This window comes from Lepidochelys kempii, chromosome 5, assembly GCF_965140265.1.
Source record: "Lepidochelys kempii isolate rLepKem1 chromosome 5, rLepKem1.hap2, whole genome shotgun sequence".
Taxonomy (NCBI): domain Eukaryota; kingdom Metazoa; phylum Chordata; order Testudines; family Cheloniidae; genus Lepidochelys; species Lepidochelys kempii.
In genome coordinates this window covers 39037320-39056284 of record NC_133260.1, presented here as the reverse complement: position 1 = coordinate 39056284, position 18965 = coordinate 39037320, and the positions used below count along the sequence as shown (strand labels likewise).

General features: G+C 45.4%; 1 protein-coding gene across 1 annotated transcript in view; it reads left to right on the top strand.

Moving 5' to 3' along the window:
• The first annotated feature begins 15259 nt into the window (after positions 1–15259).
• Positions 15260–18965, top strand: part of DEPDC1B (DEP domain containing 1B) — a 61328-nt gene continuing 57622 nt past the window's right edge. The window contains exons 1-2 of the mRNA XM_073346190.1: positions 15260–15339; positions 17289–17554. Coding sequence (XP_073202291.1) covers positions 15292–15339; positions 17289–17554 — 314 coding nt within the window. The 5' untranslated portion in view covers positions 15260–15291. The remainder of the gene's footprint in view (positions 15340–17288; positions 17555–18965) is intronic.

Sequence of the window (18965 nt, the reverse complement as noted above, 5' to 3'; positions counted from 1 at the left end):
CGCTCTGGAAGTCGATGCTAGCCTTGGTACTGTGGAAGCACTCTGCCGAGCTGATGCACTTAATGCACTCAGAGCATTTTGTGTGGGGACACACACAATCGACTATATAAAAATGATTTATAAAAAACTGACTTCTATAAATTCGAACTAATTTCGTAGTATAGACATACCCTTAGTTTACTGTTTGGCAGATAAAAGCTGAGTTATGTGTGTTTTATGTTGATGAGATATGTGTATGTATTACTAACGTGTGAAGTCTCATAATTGCTGTTGCACAGATTTTCAGTTAGATAAAATTTACTGGTAAAATGTTAGTTAGGTTTTGAATATGGGTACTTTATGGTGATGTCACACACAAGATAGATTTTAGAAACTATCTCGTGTGACAGAATTACCAATGTGAGATCATTTCTGCAGGGCTCCTGTACTATAAAATTTAGCAGTACATCACTGGTAATAACTGGGGAAAAGAAAAAATGCTAGTTAATATGGACTGAAGCTGCTGTTTCCTGTTTCCTGGAGAACAAAACAGGACAAACACGTACAAAAGGGGAAAGAAAAGAACAGTAAAGATAGCAAATGCAGCTTCTGTCTCTGGTGCTGACTTTCACTTGCAACCTCTCGGCTGGAAAAACACAGGCACAGCCTTTCAGCCTTATCAGCCTCTCCAAAACCTGGCAAACTTGTTCCAGTGTGGGGCTGTGTAGGGCATTGTTTTCCTTGGTTTTCTGGTCACAGGCTCTCAGCGGTATTGTAAAATATGTAGTATTGGCTGGCTGAGCCAGACTTTTATTAGACAGAAGGAAAAAGGAGAGGGATAAGAAGAAGAAATAAGGTTCGGGGGGGAGAGGGAAGGAAACTTGCGGGGGCGGGGGGTAGGAGAACAAAGTCTCACATTCCAGCCAGCACAGGTGACTGGTGAAAATGTTCTTTGGGGGACTGAATGAAACTTAATAGCAACTGTGCTCAGGAACATTTTGTGCCATTCAGAATTGAGCGATTCCGACAGCAGTGGTTTTGGTGTATAATAGTGTATATGTAAGGGGACTTACTAAAATTAAATTAAAACTAAAATAAAATGCCCCCTTACTAAAATTCAGTAGGGATGTTTTGGTTGGCTAGCTCCCAGTACTAAAAGGGGAAGTGTCGACAGGAAATCAGGACCCTGAGACTGACAGTCCCTAGGAGCAATGAGGAGAGGCCAATGCTCCAGGTCAGCCTGAATGACAGGGCGGGCCGGCTAATCAGAGGGCGGACCGGCTAATCAGGGAGTCAGGAGGCCAGGGAGGTCCTGTCCTCTGTGTGAGCTCAAATTGCCTGGGTCAGACAGAGTGGGGCCGAGCTAAGGAGAAAACAGGGGCCCAAGCTGAGCTGTGCCAGATCCAGAGGGACCAGAAAAGCAGCCCAGAGAGAGCAGACCCTGTCCTGGGAGCAGAGCTGCAGCCCCAAAGCCAGAGGCACAGCCCAGAGAGAGCAGACTTGCCCTGGGAGCAGAGCTGCAGCAACCAGAGCCAGAGGGGCCAGAGAAGCAGCCCAGGGAGCTGGAGGCAGAGCAGCAGCTGTTCTGAGACAGAGTGGGGCTGGAGCTGAGACAGCATGGTGGAGCTGGAGCTGGAGCAGTCCGGAGCTGGGTGCGGTGAGCAGCTGGGGAGAGCGAGGGGGGACCCTGGGCAGTGGGCCCAGCACAGGGAGACACCTCAGCCAGGAGGCTCTGCAGACCAGACTCAGAGGGGGATTGATAACCCCGACAGGGCGGTGGCAACACTGGGAAGAAGGGCCCTGCCACCTAGAATCTGAGAGCGTGTGGCCACCACCAGAGCGAGTGTCCGACCCACAGCATCCCTGCAGCAAAGCCAGGGCCTGAGCAGGAGGCCTGGGACTTACAAGAACAGACTGTGAACTGCCCGGACATTCCAGAGACACTGGTTGTGATGTTCCCTGCCACAGAGCGGGTTGAAGTGAATCCTTTAACCTTTCCCATTTTTCCTTATTCTTTTTAAAATTAATTGTTGATTAAATAACTTGCATTTGCTTTAAATTGTATGTAATGGTCAGTGGGTCAGAGAAGTGCCCAGTGCAGAGAGAGTACCCCAGAGTGGGGACACCCTGGTCCCTGTCCTATGTGACCACAGCAGGGTTGGGGGTTGAGCCCCCCAGGAATCTGAGGCTCAGCCTTGTTGGGGTTACGAGGACTCTGCCAGACAGGAGAGTGGAAGGGGAGTCCTCAAGAGCAGGGAGGCCTCTGGTTAAAGGAAGTGGGAGCGAGGACTCAGATCCTTTTGCCAGCCCACTTCACCGGGGTAGTGCAGAAGCCAGGAAGGTTCCCCACAATAACAGGATTATTCCCCTGCTTACATATATATTCAAGCTGCAAACAGAAACATTGCTTGCTTACTGTATACAACATTTGACCACAACCCAGTGGCCAGTCTGTTTATCTTGTGTTAGTCCACTTACATCGGTAGTAAAACACATTCAGCAAGAACACAAAAAATAAAAACCTTGCTCTTACCTTCTTATTCCAGTAGAAGTTGTCTGTTTCCCTTGGTAGCATAAATTATCACTGCTTCTGAAGGATCAATGTCTTCAGTGATGTCAGATTCAATGTTCAGGATAGCCAAAGCTGAAAACCTTTCCTGGCTTATTGTTCTCAAGTATGTTTTAATTTGATGCATTGCTGAGAAGGATGTTTGAGATTTTACTGAGCCAGCAGACAGTGAAGAGCTAACTGAATCAGTTTACAGAAATCTGAGGCTGTTAGCTTGGATCTCAGATTTTCTAACATTACTACCTGTCCATGAGATTCAGTATCAGTATGTGCAATCTGCATTTCAGATTTTGCTAAACTGGCATTGCTTGCTATGATCTTCCCTTAGATTTCCAGCACCTTGTCAACTGTGAGAGGTTCACAAGTCAGAATGGCATTTACACTTCTGGCAAGCATTGACGTTTCCTCAGAAAACCTTCTTTTAATTTCCCCATTAATGTATTAATAACTGGGGGAAAAAAGTGGTTGGCACCACTTTTGCTTAAGGTTCTGGGGTTCAGCTGGAAGGTGTTCTCTTGCTCCACTGCTTGAGTACACAATGAAGTCGCTTGGTTTTAAATTTTACCTTGGTCTCCAAACACCTTTTGTCCTCCTCTCCCTTAATAGAAATTCCTGCATTTTTGGCATTTTGCAAAACATCGTCCCAAATACGATTCCATGATTTTTTATTTCTCATGTTTTCCAAACTTGTGGCAGTAGTGCTAAGTACTTTTCCTGTTCAGGAGAGTGTGACCTTGTTGGTTTGCAGGGCCTTGTGTGTGATCTAATGATCAAAAATTAATAGATGTGATAAAAATCCGTCTTTTGCACTTGTTGCAGTAAACCACTTACTTCAACAAAACTTCAGTTACTTCCAGGCTGGCAGAGCTTGTTTAGATACTAGATGATAATATGAAATTAGAATAACTAACATGAAAGCTAAGTCAAACTTCAGAAAAAGAGCATCACTTGCATTTTGAAGTTATTACATGGAGGAGAAAAATCCATTTGATAACACCCTTACTGAAACGGTAGAACATACGTGATTAACACAGGGTCTTACCATTGTACCACACACCTACAAGTCAGAGCTGATATGAAAACTGTGTGCGTGGGGCCCCACCAGCAAGATCGAAGGAAACACTATGATGAAAAATCCACTGCTCACCACTGATACCAGCTCCTGGAGAGGGATATAGATAGGACCCTCCCAAATTCATGGCCCATTTTGGTCAATGTCATGGTCATAGGATTTTTAAAATAATAAATGTAATGATTTCAGCAATTTAAATCTTAAATTTCACGGTGTTGTAACTGTAGGGGTCCTGACCCAAAAAGGAGTTGCCAGGGGCGGGGGTGGTGGTTTGCAAGGTTAGTGTAGGGAGGTTGCAGTACTGCTACCCTTACTTCTGCTGCAATGACTTTGGAGCTGGGCAGCCGGAGAGCAGTGGCTGCTGGCCAGGAGCCCAGGTCTGAAGGCAAAGTCACAGCCAGCAGCAGTGCAGACGTAAGGATGGCATGGTATGGTATTGCCACCCTTACTTCTGTGCTGCTGCTTTCAGAGCTGAACTCTTGGTCAGTAGCTGCTACTCTCTGACCACCCATCTCTGAAGGCAGCACAGAAGTAAGGGTCGCAACACCATGCCCCCCCTAAAATAACCTTGCAATCCCCTTTTCGGTCAGGATTCCTAGTTTGAGAAATGCTGGTCTCCCCCATGAAATCTGCATAGTATAGGGTTAAAGCACACAAAAGACCACATTTCATGGCTGGAGACCAGATTTCGTGGTCCATGACACATTTTTCATGGCTGTGAATTTGGCAGGACCCTAGATATAGATAATCTTAGCAGAGTGCTGCCCTTGGGACACTGCATATGTGCTCCATCTTTTACATATTTCATATCACCCTAAGTCTAGTGAGTGTCTGATAGGTGTGAAGCAACCACCCTCAGCTGCTGGATGAGAGAATCGCCCTCTTTCTTATGCTACTGCCATATAGCCTGCAAGATGCTGTGAGTAGGGGGCATCTCCACAACACTATACCTCTCCCCGTACCTTCCAGGCTACCAGTGAATATCTCCAGTGCTCTATTCCTCTTTCAGCCTTTTAAAAAAATTATTTGTATTATTTTATCCCCCCAGCCCACAAATAGATTCAGTACCTACCTCTCCTGTTCATCACTTTCCTAAATAGCAAGTAAACATTACAATTGATTATTGTTAGTTTTAGTGCTGTCCACAGGGCTTCAAACAGCATAGAAAACAGTGAACACTCTAGGTACTCACAAGCTCCTTAAAGGAATAGTACCCTATTCCTGTATATGACAGTTACCTGAAGTAGCTAGTGTTTTTAGTGTTGCTATGAGACTCAGACAGTTGCAATGTGGCTTGGTACATTTTAATGGAGTGTGGTGAACTCTGTGTGTGGCTAGAATATCTTAGCCTCCTTTCTGTTTTAATTCCAGAACTCCATCACAGACATGACAGTTTGATCAAGTTTGTGGAAACATACAAAATGGTTTCTAATGTTGTATGTGAGTGATTCCCAAACTTGTTCCGCCGCTTATACAGGGAAAGCCCCTGGCGGGCTGGCCGGTTTGTTTACCTGCTGCCTCCACAGGTTGGGCCGATCGCGGCTCCCAGTGGCTGCGGTTCGCTGCTCCCGGCCAATGGGAGCTGCTGGAAGCGGCGGCCAGCACGTCCCTCGGCCCGCGATTCTGTTTCAGACAGAACCATTAGATAATCTAGTTTGATATCCTGTATGTCACCATAGAATTTCATCCAGTTACCCCTGTCCTGAGTCCAGTAACAAAGTGTCTTTGACTAAAATGTATATTCAAAAATGGCATCCACTCTTGATTTGAAGACATGGAGAATCTACCATTTCCCTTGGTAGTTTGCTCCAATGGTTGATCACTCTCGTTAAAAATTTGTGCCTAATTTCTAATTTAAATTTGTCTGGCTTCAGCTTCCAGACATTGATTCTTGTTCTCTTTCTCTGCTAGATTAAAGATCCCTTTAATGCCTAGTATTTTGTCCTCATGAAGGTGCTTACACACCCTAATCAAGTCAAATCTCAATGTTCTTTTTGATAAACTAAACAAATGGCGCTCTTTAACTCTCTCGCTGTAAGGCATTTTCTCAAGCCCTTGGATCTGTGCCCTCTCCAGTTTTTGATAATCTGTTAAAAAATGTGGACACCAGAACTGGATGCAGTATTTCAGTATTGGTCTCACCATTGCTATAAATAGAGGTAAAATCACCTCCATGTTCTTACTCATTTTTCCTGTTTATATATCCAACAATCACATTAGCCCCTGCACTGCACCGGGAGCTCCTGTTCAGTTACTTGTCCACTTCATTAATGACTTGGATACCAGAGTGGAAGATGGGGAGTATGCTTATACAATTTGTGGATGACACCAAACTGGGAGGGGTTGCAAGCACGTTGGAAGACAGGATTATAATTCAAAAGGGCCTTGATAAATTGGAGAATGCATCTGCAATCAAGATAAAAGTCAGTAAAGACAAGTGCTACACTTAGGAAGGAAAAATCAAATACACAATTATAAAATGAGGAATAACTGGCTAGCCAGTACTACTACAGAAAAGGATCTGGGGATGATAATGGATCACAAACTGAGTATGAGCTAACAATGTGATGCAATGGCAAAAAAGAATAATATCATTCCGGGGTGTATTAACAAGCATCATATATAAGCTATGGGAGGTAATGGGCCCATTCTGCTGGGCACTGGTGAGGCCTCAGCTGGAGTAAGGTGTCCAATTGTAGGTGCCACTCTTTTGATAAGATGTGGACAAACTGGAGAGAGTCCAGAGGAGAACAATATAAGTGATCAAAGGTTTAGAAATCCCAACCTCTGAGGAAAAGTTAATAAAACTGGTCATGTTTAGTCTTGAGAAGAGAAGACTGTAGGAGATGGGGGTAGAACCTGATAACAGCTTTCAAATATGTTAAGGGCTGCTACAAAGAGGACAGTAATCAGTTGTACTCCATGTCCACTGAAGATAGGACAAGAAATAATGGGTTTAATCTACGGTAAGGGAGATATAGGTTAGTGTCACACGTAAGCCACCACTACTCCCTGGCTCTAAGCACATGCTGCCACATTCAGTCTCAAGTCTCAGTCAAGGAGGTTTATTTATTTAAATTTTTTATAACAAAGGATAGCAAACCAAACAAGGCCGTCTTAGCTCATTACCCAGGCTTCAGGGCCACCCCTCCCATGGGACTCTGGTACTCTAGCTCCTGGCAGCTTCCTCACCTCTGCCAGCTCTGCTCCCCTTTTGGAGCTGCAGCCACAGGATTGTTTCCTTGAGCTCCTGGCCACCTTGCTCCAGGGACCCACCACCAGCATTAGCTCTACTCCAACGTGACTGCTCCCCAGCCCTCTTTAATTAGCTGGATTAGGATCAGCTGTTCCAGTGCAGAGGAGCTAGACTCAGTCTATCCTCAGAGAGCAGTTACCCTGTGACCGTTAGCTATTACAAAAAACTTTCTAACTCTCAGGATAGTTAAATACTAAGGGAAGTTGTAGAATCCATATCACTGGAGGTTTTTAAGAACAGGTTGGACAAACCACTATCGGGGGGGTCTAGGTTTACTTGGTTGTGTGTTAGCAGGAGGCGGCTGGACATTTCCAGCCCTATATTTCTATCATTCTATACTCCTACGTTGGGGTATATATACCCCACATTGGGATAGAATTGGGTTAAGCAGTTTTGGGCTCCCACACCACTGCCTCTGCAAAGAGGAGTTTAAAAGAGAGCCAGGCAGCTCAGTTAGGGGAGGAAATAGCACATAGGCTAGTGGAATAGCCCAGCAGCTCATGTGCAAGCATATAGCAGAAGCCCTTGCTGCAGGAAAGGTGGGTCCACAAACAGCAGCTATCCCAGAGCAGGGATTAATTTATCTCTAAGGATTAAGGAAGCCTTCACTTGGATTGTTTGGTACTGCGATCATGCCCAGGGAAAGTAAGTAGTAGGAAGTGTCCCAGGGAGACACTTGATATTGCTGCTACTTGTAGAGCCCTTAGTCAGCGCCTAGTGGAGAGGGAGGACCCAAGTTCCTCTGCCAAACCTCTCTCATGAAACAAGAGCAAACCCTTCTCCAGACTAAGGGGGAATACAGATGTTGTGAGATCTGAGTCAAGGGCACGCAGCCCATAGGAACCTGGAGGAGGGCTGAAGGCTCTTCATTTTGTGGGGACATTGGACATCTATATCTTGTTGGATTCTGTTACTCTGGAAGGGAATTGACTCAACTGGTAACCTGGCTGGAGGGCCAAGTTACTACCTACGGGAAGAGGGACTGCCACAGAGCTGGAGTGAGTGCTGGCAAGGGATACGCGAGACAGGGGAGAGCTGGGACCCAGTGACCTAAGTGCTACGCAGCACAACAGTAAGTCACAGACCCCTAAATCCTTTCCAGAGTGACTGTTTTCCAGTCCCGCATTTGGTAGGTATGGCCTGTGTTCCTTGTTCCTAAACATGTTCTATTTGAATCCAGGTCTCTCTGTAAGACTACTCTCGCCTCATCATTATTTACCACTTTGCCAAGCAGTGGGTCAGCCACAAATTTTATCAAGAGTGAGTTTATATTTACTACCCAGTCATTGGTGAAAATGTTAAATAGTGTTGGACCTAGTACTGATCCCCGCAGAACCCCCACTAGAAAGACCTCCATTCCGTGATGACTTCCCGTTGACAACTACCTTGACAATTAGCCATTTCTTAAACCTTTTAACGTGTGCTTTAATGATGACGTATAGAGTGGTCACGTTTCAATCAGAATGTCACATGGTACTGTGTCAAATGCCTGACAGTAGTCTAAATATATTACATCTATTGTATCATCCTATATCAAACTCATCACTGCAGTATCTGAGTGCCTTCCAATAGTGCATTAAGCAAAGTGACTATACATCTGTCATATGGTGTTTGTTCTTTCATCCTCTCCACAAGGATCGAAGAGTGTGCAGTGCAGTGTCTAGTTCTGGCTGGATTTTAGGTTTTGTTTTTAATTATTTGAATATACATGTTGCTATGTGTTTATATTAGAGTAGACATAGACAGAGGCCTTGCACTTGGAGCAGAAGGTGGTGAGGTTTATGTGGGTCCTTCGTTCTTGGGGGCATTCAGTCACGCCCCTCAGAAAGTTCTGTCTACTGCACAGACAAGTTTCATCCTTATTGTAGAGAGTTGTTCTGTTGTGCCTGAGGAGCGGAGCTGCTGAACGTGATCTTTGTTCAGGAACGTAGGAAATCTTTTAGATATTGTAATGCTGGCAGACTAGATGCCAGCTCATGCCAAAGCCCCTAGGCCTCACTGAACACTGACAGATGAATAGCTGGAAACCAATCTGGCTCACCTGTGTGTTAGCATTGTTAAAATAAGTATTAAGTTTATGAAAATGTTTTTAGTGTTTAGACTTTATGGAATGCTTATAAGCTGCTGCAAGCAGTAATCTCATTTATAATAGCCATATCCCATGTTAGAAGGTAATATTTAAGTGTTTGCCCTGGAACTGTAAACCCTCAGAGTCAGGAGAAAAGCACTACTAAGTATGAAATACTAGTTTGCCACAGGAAGTGTTATCACCTGTCCAACAAAAGAAGGGCCATAGACATCAGACAAACCAATGTGGAACATCAGTGGACAAATTACTTCCATTTCTTTCCCCGTGCCCATGAAGAGGAGATGTGCATGGGGACTGGTACCATCAGCTAGAACTATGGGGGAAGGAAATAAAAATCTCAGACAGGAAGAAACTGCATCTCTATGCTGCTTGGACTTGGATATGGCAAGATTTCTAAGAATAAGCAAGGGATCCACAGCTACTTAGCGTGGGCTAGGCCTAAAGGACTTAGAGGGCTTGCATATTAAACAGCAGCCTCTATTATCTTTTGGAACCAAAGACTGTAACTCATTTGTGTGTTTGTGTATTTTACCTGGTTTGTCGCACTACCCACCTCCAGCTGGGAAACTTGTAAATAACTCTTATTTCCTTTTCCTAGTTTAGTTTATTACAGGATTGGCTACAGGCGTTGTCTTTGGTGTGAGATCAAAGGTGCAATTTACCTGGGGTAAGTGACGGTACTTTGGAACTGGGAGTAACCTGAACAATATTATTTTTATTATTATTATTATTTTTTTTTTGGGTGTAACGGACCACCTACCACAAAGGCAATCTTATCTGGATATGCCTAATGGATTACACTGCTCAGGTGCTGAAAGAAAGGCTATCTGGAAAACTAGTCCTATGTAAAAGAACTTGTGTAGCTCCAATGGTATGTTACTGTCTCTGAATCGGAGTACCATCCTGAGCTCTGTGTGCTTGACTCCAACCCAAGACAGATATCTGAAGTTAAAAAAGCTGGCATTCGGCTCCAGCCTGCCTTTGTCAAAGCTTTTTTATTTCTGGAAATTATAATCTGAATACAGCAGAATATTCAAAAGGCCCTGAAAAGCAAACACTTGCTGGGAGAGGTGGATGATTGGCGTGCAAGAGTAGGGGAGAATAGCAGGAGAGGGTTGTGGATCCAGGTGATGGGGAGGGGAGAATTAGGACACCAGGAAGCGGGACAGGGACAGAATTTTGTTGCCATTTAATTCCTAGATTTTTAAACAGAAAGAAAAATGTTTGTTGGTAGGAGTTAGTGGCTTTTTAGACAGTTGTAGCTCTCACTTAGGTTGGCAGTTGATATGGTACTGTAATGCTTTTCTTCTGTAGATCTCAAACACTATTACATCATTATCCTCATTTTACAGACGGGAAACTGAGGCACAGAGAGGTAACATGACTTGCCCAAGGTCACCCAGCAAGCCAGTGGTAGAGATAGGAATAGTCCCAGTCCAGTGATCTTTCCACTAGGCCACACAGTTGCTATGTAATTCCTCAGTGCTCCCCTCCCCTGTATATTTTGTTATAGTGGAATGGGAATCATGGTCATACTTTGAAACGTTCACAGTTGCTAACAGGGCCAATGAGAAAAATCTCAATCATTGTCTATGTCCTAAAATGTTGACAGTTTTATTACATGATTGTTACAGTAACTTTACGCACGTGAGAGAGGACTGGTGTGTCTTTCTCCTCCTCCACCATTTCCCACATGTAGCTCACCCGACCAACATTTCTAGTTCCGCCTCTTCTCATCCTAGTAAGCCACTGGTTGGTACCGTAGAAGCCATTAACGTGTAAGAGGTTGCTTCTTGCTCTTTCCTGCCGTAAGCTGCTGTGTATAAAAATCACTGTTAGCAATTTACTGGAGGGCTGCATCCTACCTTGGTTAGGTAGCCTGAACTGCACACTGAGCTGGGCCCCTCACTCCCACTACCTACCTCCAGCTGGGATCTCTGCCCCTGCTGAAGCCAGGCTTCCCCAGATGTACCCAGTCTACCCCTCCTCCAAACCAAGATCTATTTTCTATAAAACCATGTTGACTGGAATTAATTATGTTCCTATTCTTTAATTTTTTAGTCACTGAGATTTCCTTAACCAACTCTTCTAGGATTTTTTGGTGCAAGTTATTAGGGTCTGCTGATGGGCTGGAAAGAAATTCATTGGCTTCATATGATACAAATACATGTGACACAAAGCACCCCTGTATTCACACCTTATCCACTAGTAATCTTTGTACAACATATGCCTTGGGAGATATCATTTGACAACTAATAACTCACTGACAATTAATATTCTTGTGTGATGTATGTGCGTGACAGGCATTAGGAGTTATGAATATATATATGCTGGAATGATAACTAAAAGGTGTTCAAACCACGTATGTCAGGGGGAGTTGTTAAACAGGTGTATGCTAAACAAAGGAATGTGTGTTACCTCAATTTACATATATACAGTAAATAGACCCATCAAGCTAACAAAAGGTGGAAGCAAACCATACACTAACAAGTGGGGAAGATGACACAATAGTGTCTACACTTAGCAAGAGAGAGAAGCTTTGCAGAAGAATCCATTTCAAAGGTTTACTGGCATATAAAGACAGGGAACTGAACTTGAAGTGATAAGCAACAGAATCAACTGACTGTATACAATATTACTGTATTATAAAAGTGTACAGTGTGGTTCTTTTCTGAATGCTAATGACACACTGGTGATTAATATAATTGTGAAATGTATGTATTAATACTACATAAGAAATTATGGATACTCATTGATATTAGACTGTATAATCTGCCCAGACAGGAGAGAAAAATCACAGGAGGACAGGAATGGCTACAGAGCTCATATGTAAATTAAGCAGGGTGGAATCAGAAACAGTGGAAGCCCCATTTACATAGAAATCATACAGGTGCATAGGAAGCCCATAGGAAGGGAAGAACATCATGAGGTCATCCTTCGTCTTGAAACAAGTTAATTGAACTTTGGAAGATACAAGGAAGGGCAGGAGCCATCTGTGGCATCCATCACTAGACAGACACAAGAGGCCAGAGCTCTTGCAACCTGAGAAAGATGGGTCCTTCAACCAAGCAGGGTTGAAGTCTCTGGAACTGAATATAGGTGAGAAACCTGAGTAGGCAAAGTTCTTTCACAAGGGAAGCCAACATCTTGCACTTTTGTGGAAGATCTTGACTGAGGGAAAGCCAGCCATGGCTGGGAAAAAGAATGACTGAGAGAAACAACCTTGAATAAAGCCTGTATCTTCCGAGATTAAGTTGTAAACTCTTAGAAGTGTATTTTGTTTTACTTGTAACTCTTTCTATCTTCATTCCTTATACTTGAATTCACTTAATTGTATATATATTTTTGTTAATAAATTTATTTCATTTTTACAATAAACCAGCTCAATGCTGTTTTTCAAGGGAAGGGTGTATTTACTCAGTTAAGTTAATAAACTGTGGTGTATTCTTGTGTCTTTCGAGGAACAAATCAACCAAATTATATCTCTGAACTGCCCAGGAGAGAGCTGGACATTGCAGAGCACGTGGTTTTGGAAAAAATCTGGGACTGGGATTATGTGGGGGTCGCACCGCAAGTAGTAACCAAGGCTGGTGGAAGCCAGAGTGGGGCTGTAGACAGGCTGCTGGGGTCAGAGCTGCTGAACCAGGGCTGTGAGCACACAGACACTCAGGGTGCAATCTGCATGCTGGGAGGCTGGTTGTGAGCAGCCCAGCTTGGGAGCTACAACAGCAAAGCATTGGGAGGCACCCAAATTACAGGGCAGACAGTGACACAACCCATCATGGTCTGGATTGCACCCAGAATGTGACACTACATCATCCTGCTTCTTTCCAAACACAAAACAGAAATAATTATTGAATACTTTCGGAATCATTATTAACAATTTGACCATCTCTATCTGGTAATGTGCTTATATCCCTATACCATTTCTAGAACGTCTTTAGTTCCTAATATTCTTTAAAAAACCCTTTTTATTGTGCTTTAGCCCTCCCAGCTATGGATTTTTCCCTATTTTCCCTTCCCTTATCACTTTTCTACACTTCATAACTTCTCATTTCTATTGATTGCTATCTATATCTTATTTCTAATTGCCTACTCCACTTCAACACTGAATCAGGATGGACTTTTAACCAAAGTTTTCCTCTTTCTTGATTGTGGAATCTTTTTGTCCATCCAATAAACTCCTCTTAAAAAAATCCCAGTTTCTCTCTAATTTTTTTCTCCCAATCAACGTCACTCATAATTTTCCTCATCTTGGTCCCTAGGCAAACACCAACATCCAGTCCAGTGATTAATTTTTTATCTGTCGTAATAAGGATCAAAATAGCATTCCCTCATGTTGGATGCTGTACCTTCTATATTAGAAAATCATCTATAATTTTTAGTAACTGGACGGAAGTTTTATTACTGACCACGTGAAACCTCTAGCATATGTCTCCCAAATCCAACTCCCCCATAACAGCACCATTTCTTTTAACACCTTAAGCATCTGGACAGTGGGGTGGGAGGAGGTATTGTTTCATATTTTCTGTGTGTATATAAAGTCTGCTGCAGTTTCCACGGTATGCATCCGATGAAGTGAGCTGTAGCTCACGAAAGCTCATGCTCAAATAAATTGGTTAGTCTCTAAGGTGCCACAAGTACTCCTTTTCTTTTTGCGAATACAGACTAACACGGCTGTTACTCTGAAACCTGTCTGTAATGAGTTAACTCATGCTATGGGCATGCCACTCCACACACCTCTTCTACCCACTCTATTTTTCCTGAAGAGGTTATAGTTAATGGTTTCAAGTATATAATTTTTTTCCTCATCAAGGAGAATTTATAATTCCTCTTGATGGTTATCCAGACTGCTAGCATTGATATACAGTATGAGCAATTGAAAAAATTCTCCTCTTTGCATTCTTTGCCACATCAGTACAATTTGTTCTTTGACGCTTTGGGTTTGAGTTTTGCCTCCTTAACACTCTCCCAATGTGTTGGTAATTTAATACCCTTCTAGCTGCTCCAGCTAATCTCTAGTTGAGAAATTTAGCCCCCTAGTTGTGAGCCCCATTACCCTCAATGCCCCCTCCCATTATCCCCTCCATCTCCTCCCAGTGCCCCTGCCATTACCCTCAATGCCCCCTCCCAGTGTCCCCTCCATCTCCTCCCAATGCCCTTTCCCAGCACCCGCCTCCAGCACCCCTCAATGTCCCCTCCCAGTACCCCCTCCCACTCCTCCCAATGCCCTTTCCCAGCACCCCTCAATGTCCCCTCCCAGTACCCCCTCCCTCTCCTCCCAACGCCCTTTCCCAGTGCCCCCGCCATTACCCTCAATGCCCCCTCCCAGTATCCCCTCCATCTCCTCCCAATGCCCCTCCCAGTATCCCTGCCATTACCCTCAATGCCCCCTCCCAGTGCCCCCTCCCTCCCCTCCCAACGCCCTTTCCCAGTGCCCCTGCCATTACCCTCAATGCCCCCTCCCATTATCCCCTCCATCTCCTCCCAATGCCCCTCCCAGTGCCCCTGCCATTACCCTCAATGCCCCCTCCCAGTGCCCCCTCCGTCACCTCCCAATGCCCTTTCCCAGCACCCCTCAATGTCCCCTCCCGGTATCCCCTCCATCTCCTCCCAATGCCCCTCCCAATGCCCCTGCCATTACCCTCAATGCCCCCTCCCAGTGCCCCCTCCCTCCCCTCCCAACGCCCTTTCCCAGTGCCCCCGCCATTACCCTCAATGCCCCCTCCCATTATCCCCTCCATCTCCTCCCAATGCCCCTCCCAGTGCCCCTGCCATTACCCTCAATGCCCCCTCCCAGTGCCCCCTCCCTCCCCTCCCAACGCCCTTTCCCAGTGCCCCCGCCATTACCCTCAATGCCCCCTCCCATTATCCCCTCCATCTCCTCCCAATGCCCCTCCCAGTGCCCCTGCCATTACCCTCAATGCCCCCTCCCAGTGCCCCCTCCCTCCCCTCCCAACGCCCTTTCCCAGTGCCCCCGCCATTACCCTCAATGCCCCCTCCCATTATCCCCTCCATCTCCTCCCAATGCCCCTCCCAGTGCCCCTGCCAGTGCCCCCGCCATTACCCTCAATGCCCCCTCCCAGTGCCCCCTCCCCGTACACTCCCCCGAGGCTGCACAGTCGTTGTGCTGGGAGCTGGCCGATGCATTGGCCTCTTTGTCCTGCCCCTGCCCCTGCAATCAGGGAGCGATGAGGGGTCACGTGGTCACTTTGCAGTCCAATGAGAGGGCAGCATCGTGGGGGCCCTAATTCAAACTCTTCTTCGGCTCCGCCTTGTCCTGTGTCTTGTCGGGTTTCCGTGGAGACAGCGGGGCCTACCGGGCTATGGAGCCGCGACTGGTGGGCCCCGGGCCCTACCGGGCAACCCGGCTGGTAAGTTCCCGGCCGGATGCTGCAGTATCCGGCCGTGCCAGGGCATCGAGCTCGGCACAACGCCCCCCCCCGGCGCATCTCCCCCCCCCCGGCCTCGTGCCCCCCCCCAGTCCTCCTGCCCCGGACCGGTCCCCAGAGCCCCCCCCCCCGATCCCGTCCCCTCCGAGCAGTCGCCGGAGCCCCCCAGCCTCGCCCCCCTGCCCTCGAGCGGTCCCTGGAGGCGAGCCCTCCGACCTCGCGCTCCCCGGCCTCCCTCACCCCCTTGCGGTCCCCGGAACCCCCCTGTCTCGCCCCCCCGAGCGGTGCCCGGAGCTCCCGGCCTGACCCCGCTCCCAGCGGTCCGCGGAGCCCCCCTTCTCGCCCCCCCTAGCGGTCTGCAATGGCAGAGCCCTCCCGAGGGGTGCCCGGAGCCCCCCGCCCCTGTCCTTCGGGCTGGTCCCCGGAGCCCTGTCTAGTTCCCCTCCCCCCGCACCTGCCTCTTTCCCTCTTTAGTCTGCCTCCAGTCGCCTGGCTGCCATATCCTGGCCACCCCCCACCTCCGCAGTGCTGCTATTTGTAGTCTCCTTGGTCTCTCCCTCTACCTGCAGCCTTCTTCCTGCCCTCTGCTATCCCAGCCCCCAAATGGCCTCCCACGACTGTATCTTAGTCCAGTAGCTTCACCTCCTGGCTCTGAGCCCCAAAATACTGACACACACTTGTACACTCGCACCCTGCTGGGTCTGTTAGACTGTGAGCTGTTACGGGAGAGAAAAGGAAGAGTGACACCAAGAAGGATGTTCAAGGTTTAATAAAAGCAGAAGTGACCTACAGTGAGCTCTTCCTTATGCACAAACTTACACCAGTTTAACTAAGGCTGTGTCAACACTTAAACTGCGACAGCAGCACACCTGCAGGAACACAATTGCAGTGCTGCAGCTATGTTGCTGTAGTGCTTCAGTGTAGACACTCACTACAGTGACCGGAGTCGCTTTAGTAGTTAATCCACCTCCCTGAGAGGCGGTAGCTAGGTTGATGGAAGAGTTCTTCCAACATTGTGGAGTCTATGCTGGGGGTTAGGTCAGTTTAACTGTTACACAGGCATGTGGATTTTTCACACCCCTGTGTGACATAGCTTGGTCAACCTAACTTTTTAGTGTAGACCTGGCCTTAGGGCTAATGTACACTCAGCAATTGAAGGAGCAGAGTCTGTCACTAGTAACTCACCTCCCCAGGACATAGTAGCTAGGTTGATAGAAGAATGTCTATTTTGGGGGTTTAGGTGGGCATAGCTGTGGTGCTCAGGACTTTTGATGACCCGAGTGTCATAGCTACGTCAACCAAAGTTTTAAGTGTAGACCAGGCCTAAAAATATGTGTGTGTTTTGTTTTAAACTGATTTACTTAAACCGGTGCAAACTCCTCTGCTCCTATTTCAGTTTAAGAGCGGTTTATATTGTTTTTAGTTTAAGCAAGACTGGAATAAGTCACTCTGAAACTGAGTACCTTCATAGGCATTTGCACTGGTTTCACTATATGGGTTTTTAAACTGATTTTAAGTTAAGCTGGTGTAGCTTTCTCATGTAGATGTACTCTAAGGTATAACTTTCAGAATGTATTAAATGAGGAGTTGATACTTTACTCCATGCTCTATTTAACGAATATTCTCTATGTTCAGCAGATTTATTTAACTTGCTGGGGGCATGGCACTGGAGATGTAGCAGTACAGGTATTTTTCATTCTGTCTAGTGGTTTTAGTCCTCAGGCTAACAGCAAAACTTTGGCCACAGTTGTGACATGATTGATAACTCCGGGACCTGAATATTTGCAGTTTTATTTTGTATCCATTAAAACCAATGCCTGCAAAATGCTCTAATTGTATTGGTATTGATTTCACATACAGCATCATTTCACCCATAAAGATTATTTTTAGAGCTCCTGTAATTGTATCTCTCTCCCCCCCCTCTTTTCCAGTGGAATCAGACCATTGAACTCTTTCGTGAAGGGATGCCATTACGGAGGCATCGTAGTCTTTTCAAAAACTATGAGTGTTGCTTCAAAGCCTCAGAGGCAGTAGACTGGTTACATAAACTGCTCAGATGTAACCAAAACTTTGGCCCAGAAGTGACTCGTAATCAAACAATTCAGCTGCTTAAAAAATTTCTGAAAAATCATGTTATTGAAGATATCAAAGGAAGATGGGGCAAGGAAGACTTTGAGGACGACAGTCATTTATATAGGTAAATCATTGTATGATGTATCCTGGGTGAATTTAGTTCTTGTGAAAGTAAGGAATTAATGACATTAGTTAGGGGTTTTGCAAACCCACTTACTTTGTGCATCTACTTATCTTTAAGCATGCTCACCCGTTATCTTTTATTACAGTCCTTCTCTTCAGTAGACCCAGAGATTCTATGTTCTAATATTAGGAATCAAGTATCAGGGAGTAGCCATGATAGTCTGTATCCACAAAAACAACAAGGAGTTCGGTGGCACCTTAAAGACGAACAAATAAATCTGTTAGTCTTTAAGGTGCCACTGAACTCCTTGTTGTTAATATTGGGAATGTTACTTAAAGCACCCTTGTATCTGAAGTTTTATTTTTTGAGCAACATATATAAACAGTTTCTAGTCACTCCCAAATAATCTATAGTATACAAACCTAGTTTTTGCTTACTGTGACCAATATTTTTACTAAATAAATCGAAACATACACTAAAGTCCCCAATGGACTAACACTTATGCATGTGATTAATTATACACGCTTGAGTACTTCCCTTGGTGGACTCCTGACTACACTTCCAGGAAGTTTTGGTCCTCGTTTATCATGGGCATCTGGGAAAATCAACTCCAGAGATAACTCCATTGAGTTTCTTCTGGGTCTCTTCCTCCTGTTTTCTTTCTCTCTCTTAGCCTTCAGCCCCCTAAATTCCTTACTCTGCTCTGATGTTCAGGAGTTTCTGCAGGGGCCATTTTTTCCAACACCTTAGGGAGAGAAGAGACAGGTGTTTTCTGAATCTGAATCCTTCTTGCACTGTTAGATATTGCTTAGCATGTGAACAAGACTCCACCATCCCTGTCTATCCTGAACTGCTCTTTGTGTGGCCTCTTTTTTAAGTCCCATAAGTTTTCCCTCTCTCAGTATTGTTAAATGGAGGGATTCTTTCAGTTAGTGCCTTTATGTTTTCCTCCAGCTGCCTAATAGCATACCTGCCATGGTAATTGTTCTGGCTTCATTCCTAAACCATGTACCAAATATTTTGATTGTCTTTTCTGGATAACTTTAGAGATAGAGGGTTGATGAACTCTGATGATTTTCAGCATTTGTTACAAATTCATTCCATTTATTACCTTGTATTTTTCCAAGGCATTTGCTTTTGAAGGCATTTAGATGTCTGTCTGTACCTTTCACCAGCTTCCAGCTTTCAAATTCATGTATTAAGATGGAAATAACATTGGAATTGAAGATTTGTAGTTTGGGGTGTAAATTGTAGATTTTCAATGACCAATTCTTGTTTAAACTGGAAAATGTGGCTGCAAGCTTGCGCATCATGGCAATCTCCTTTTGTAATGCTGGTGCCGTGTAGTGCAGTTCATTTCAGGATCAGGTAAAAACTGATGGAGAGAAAGATAGCAGGAGATGAAAAGGGA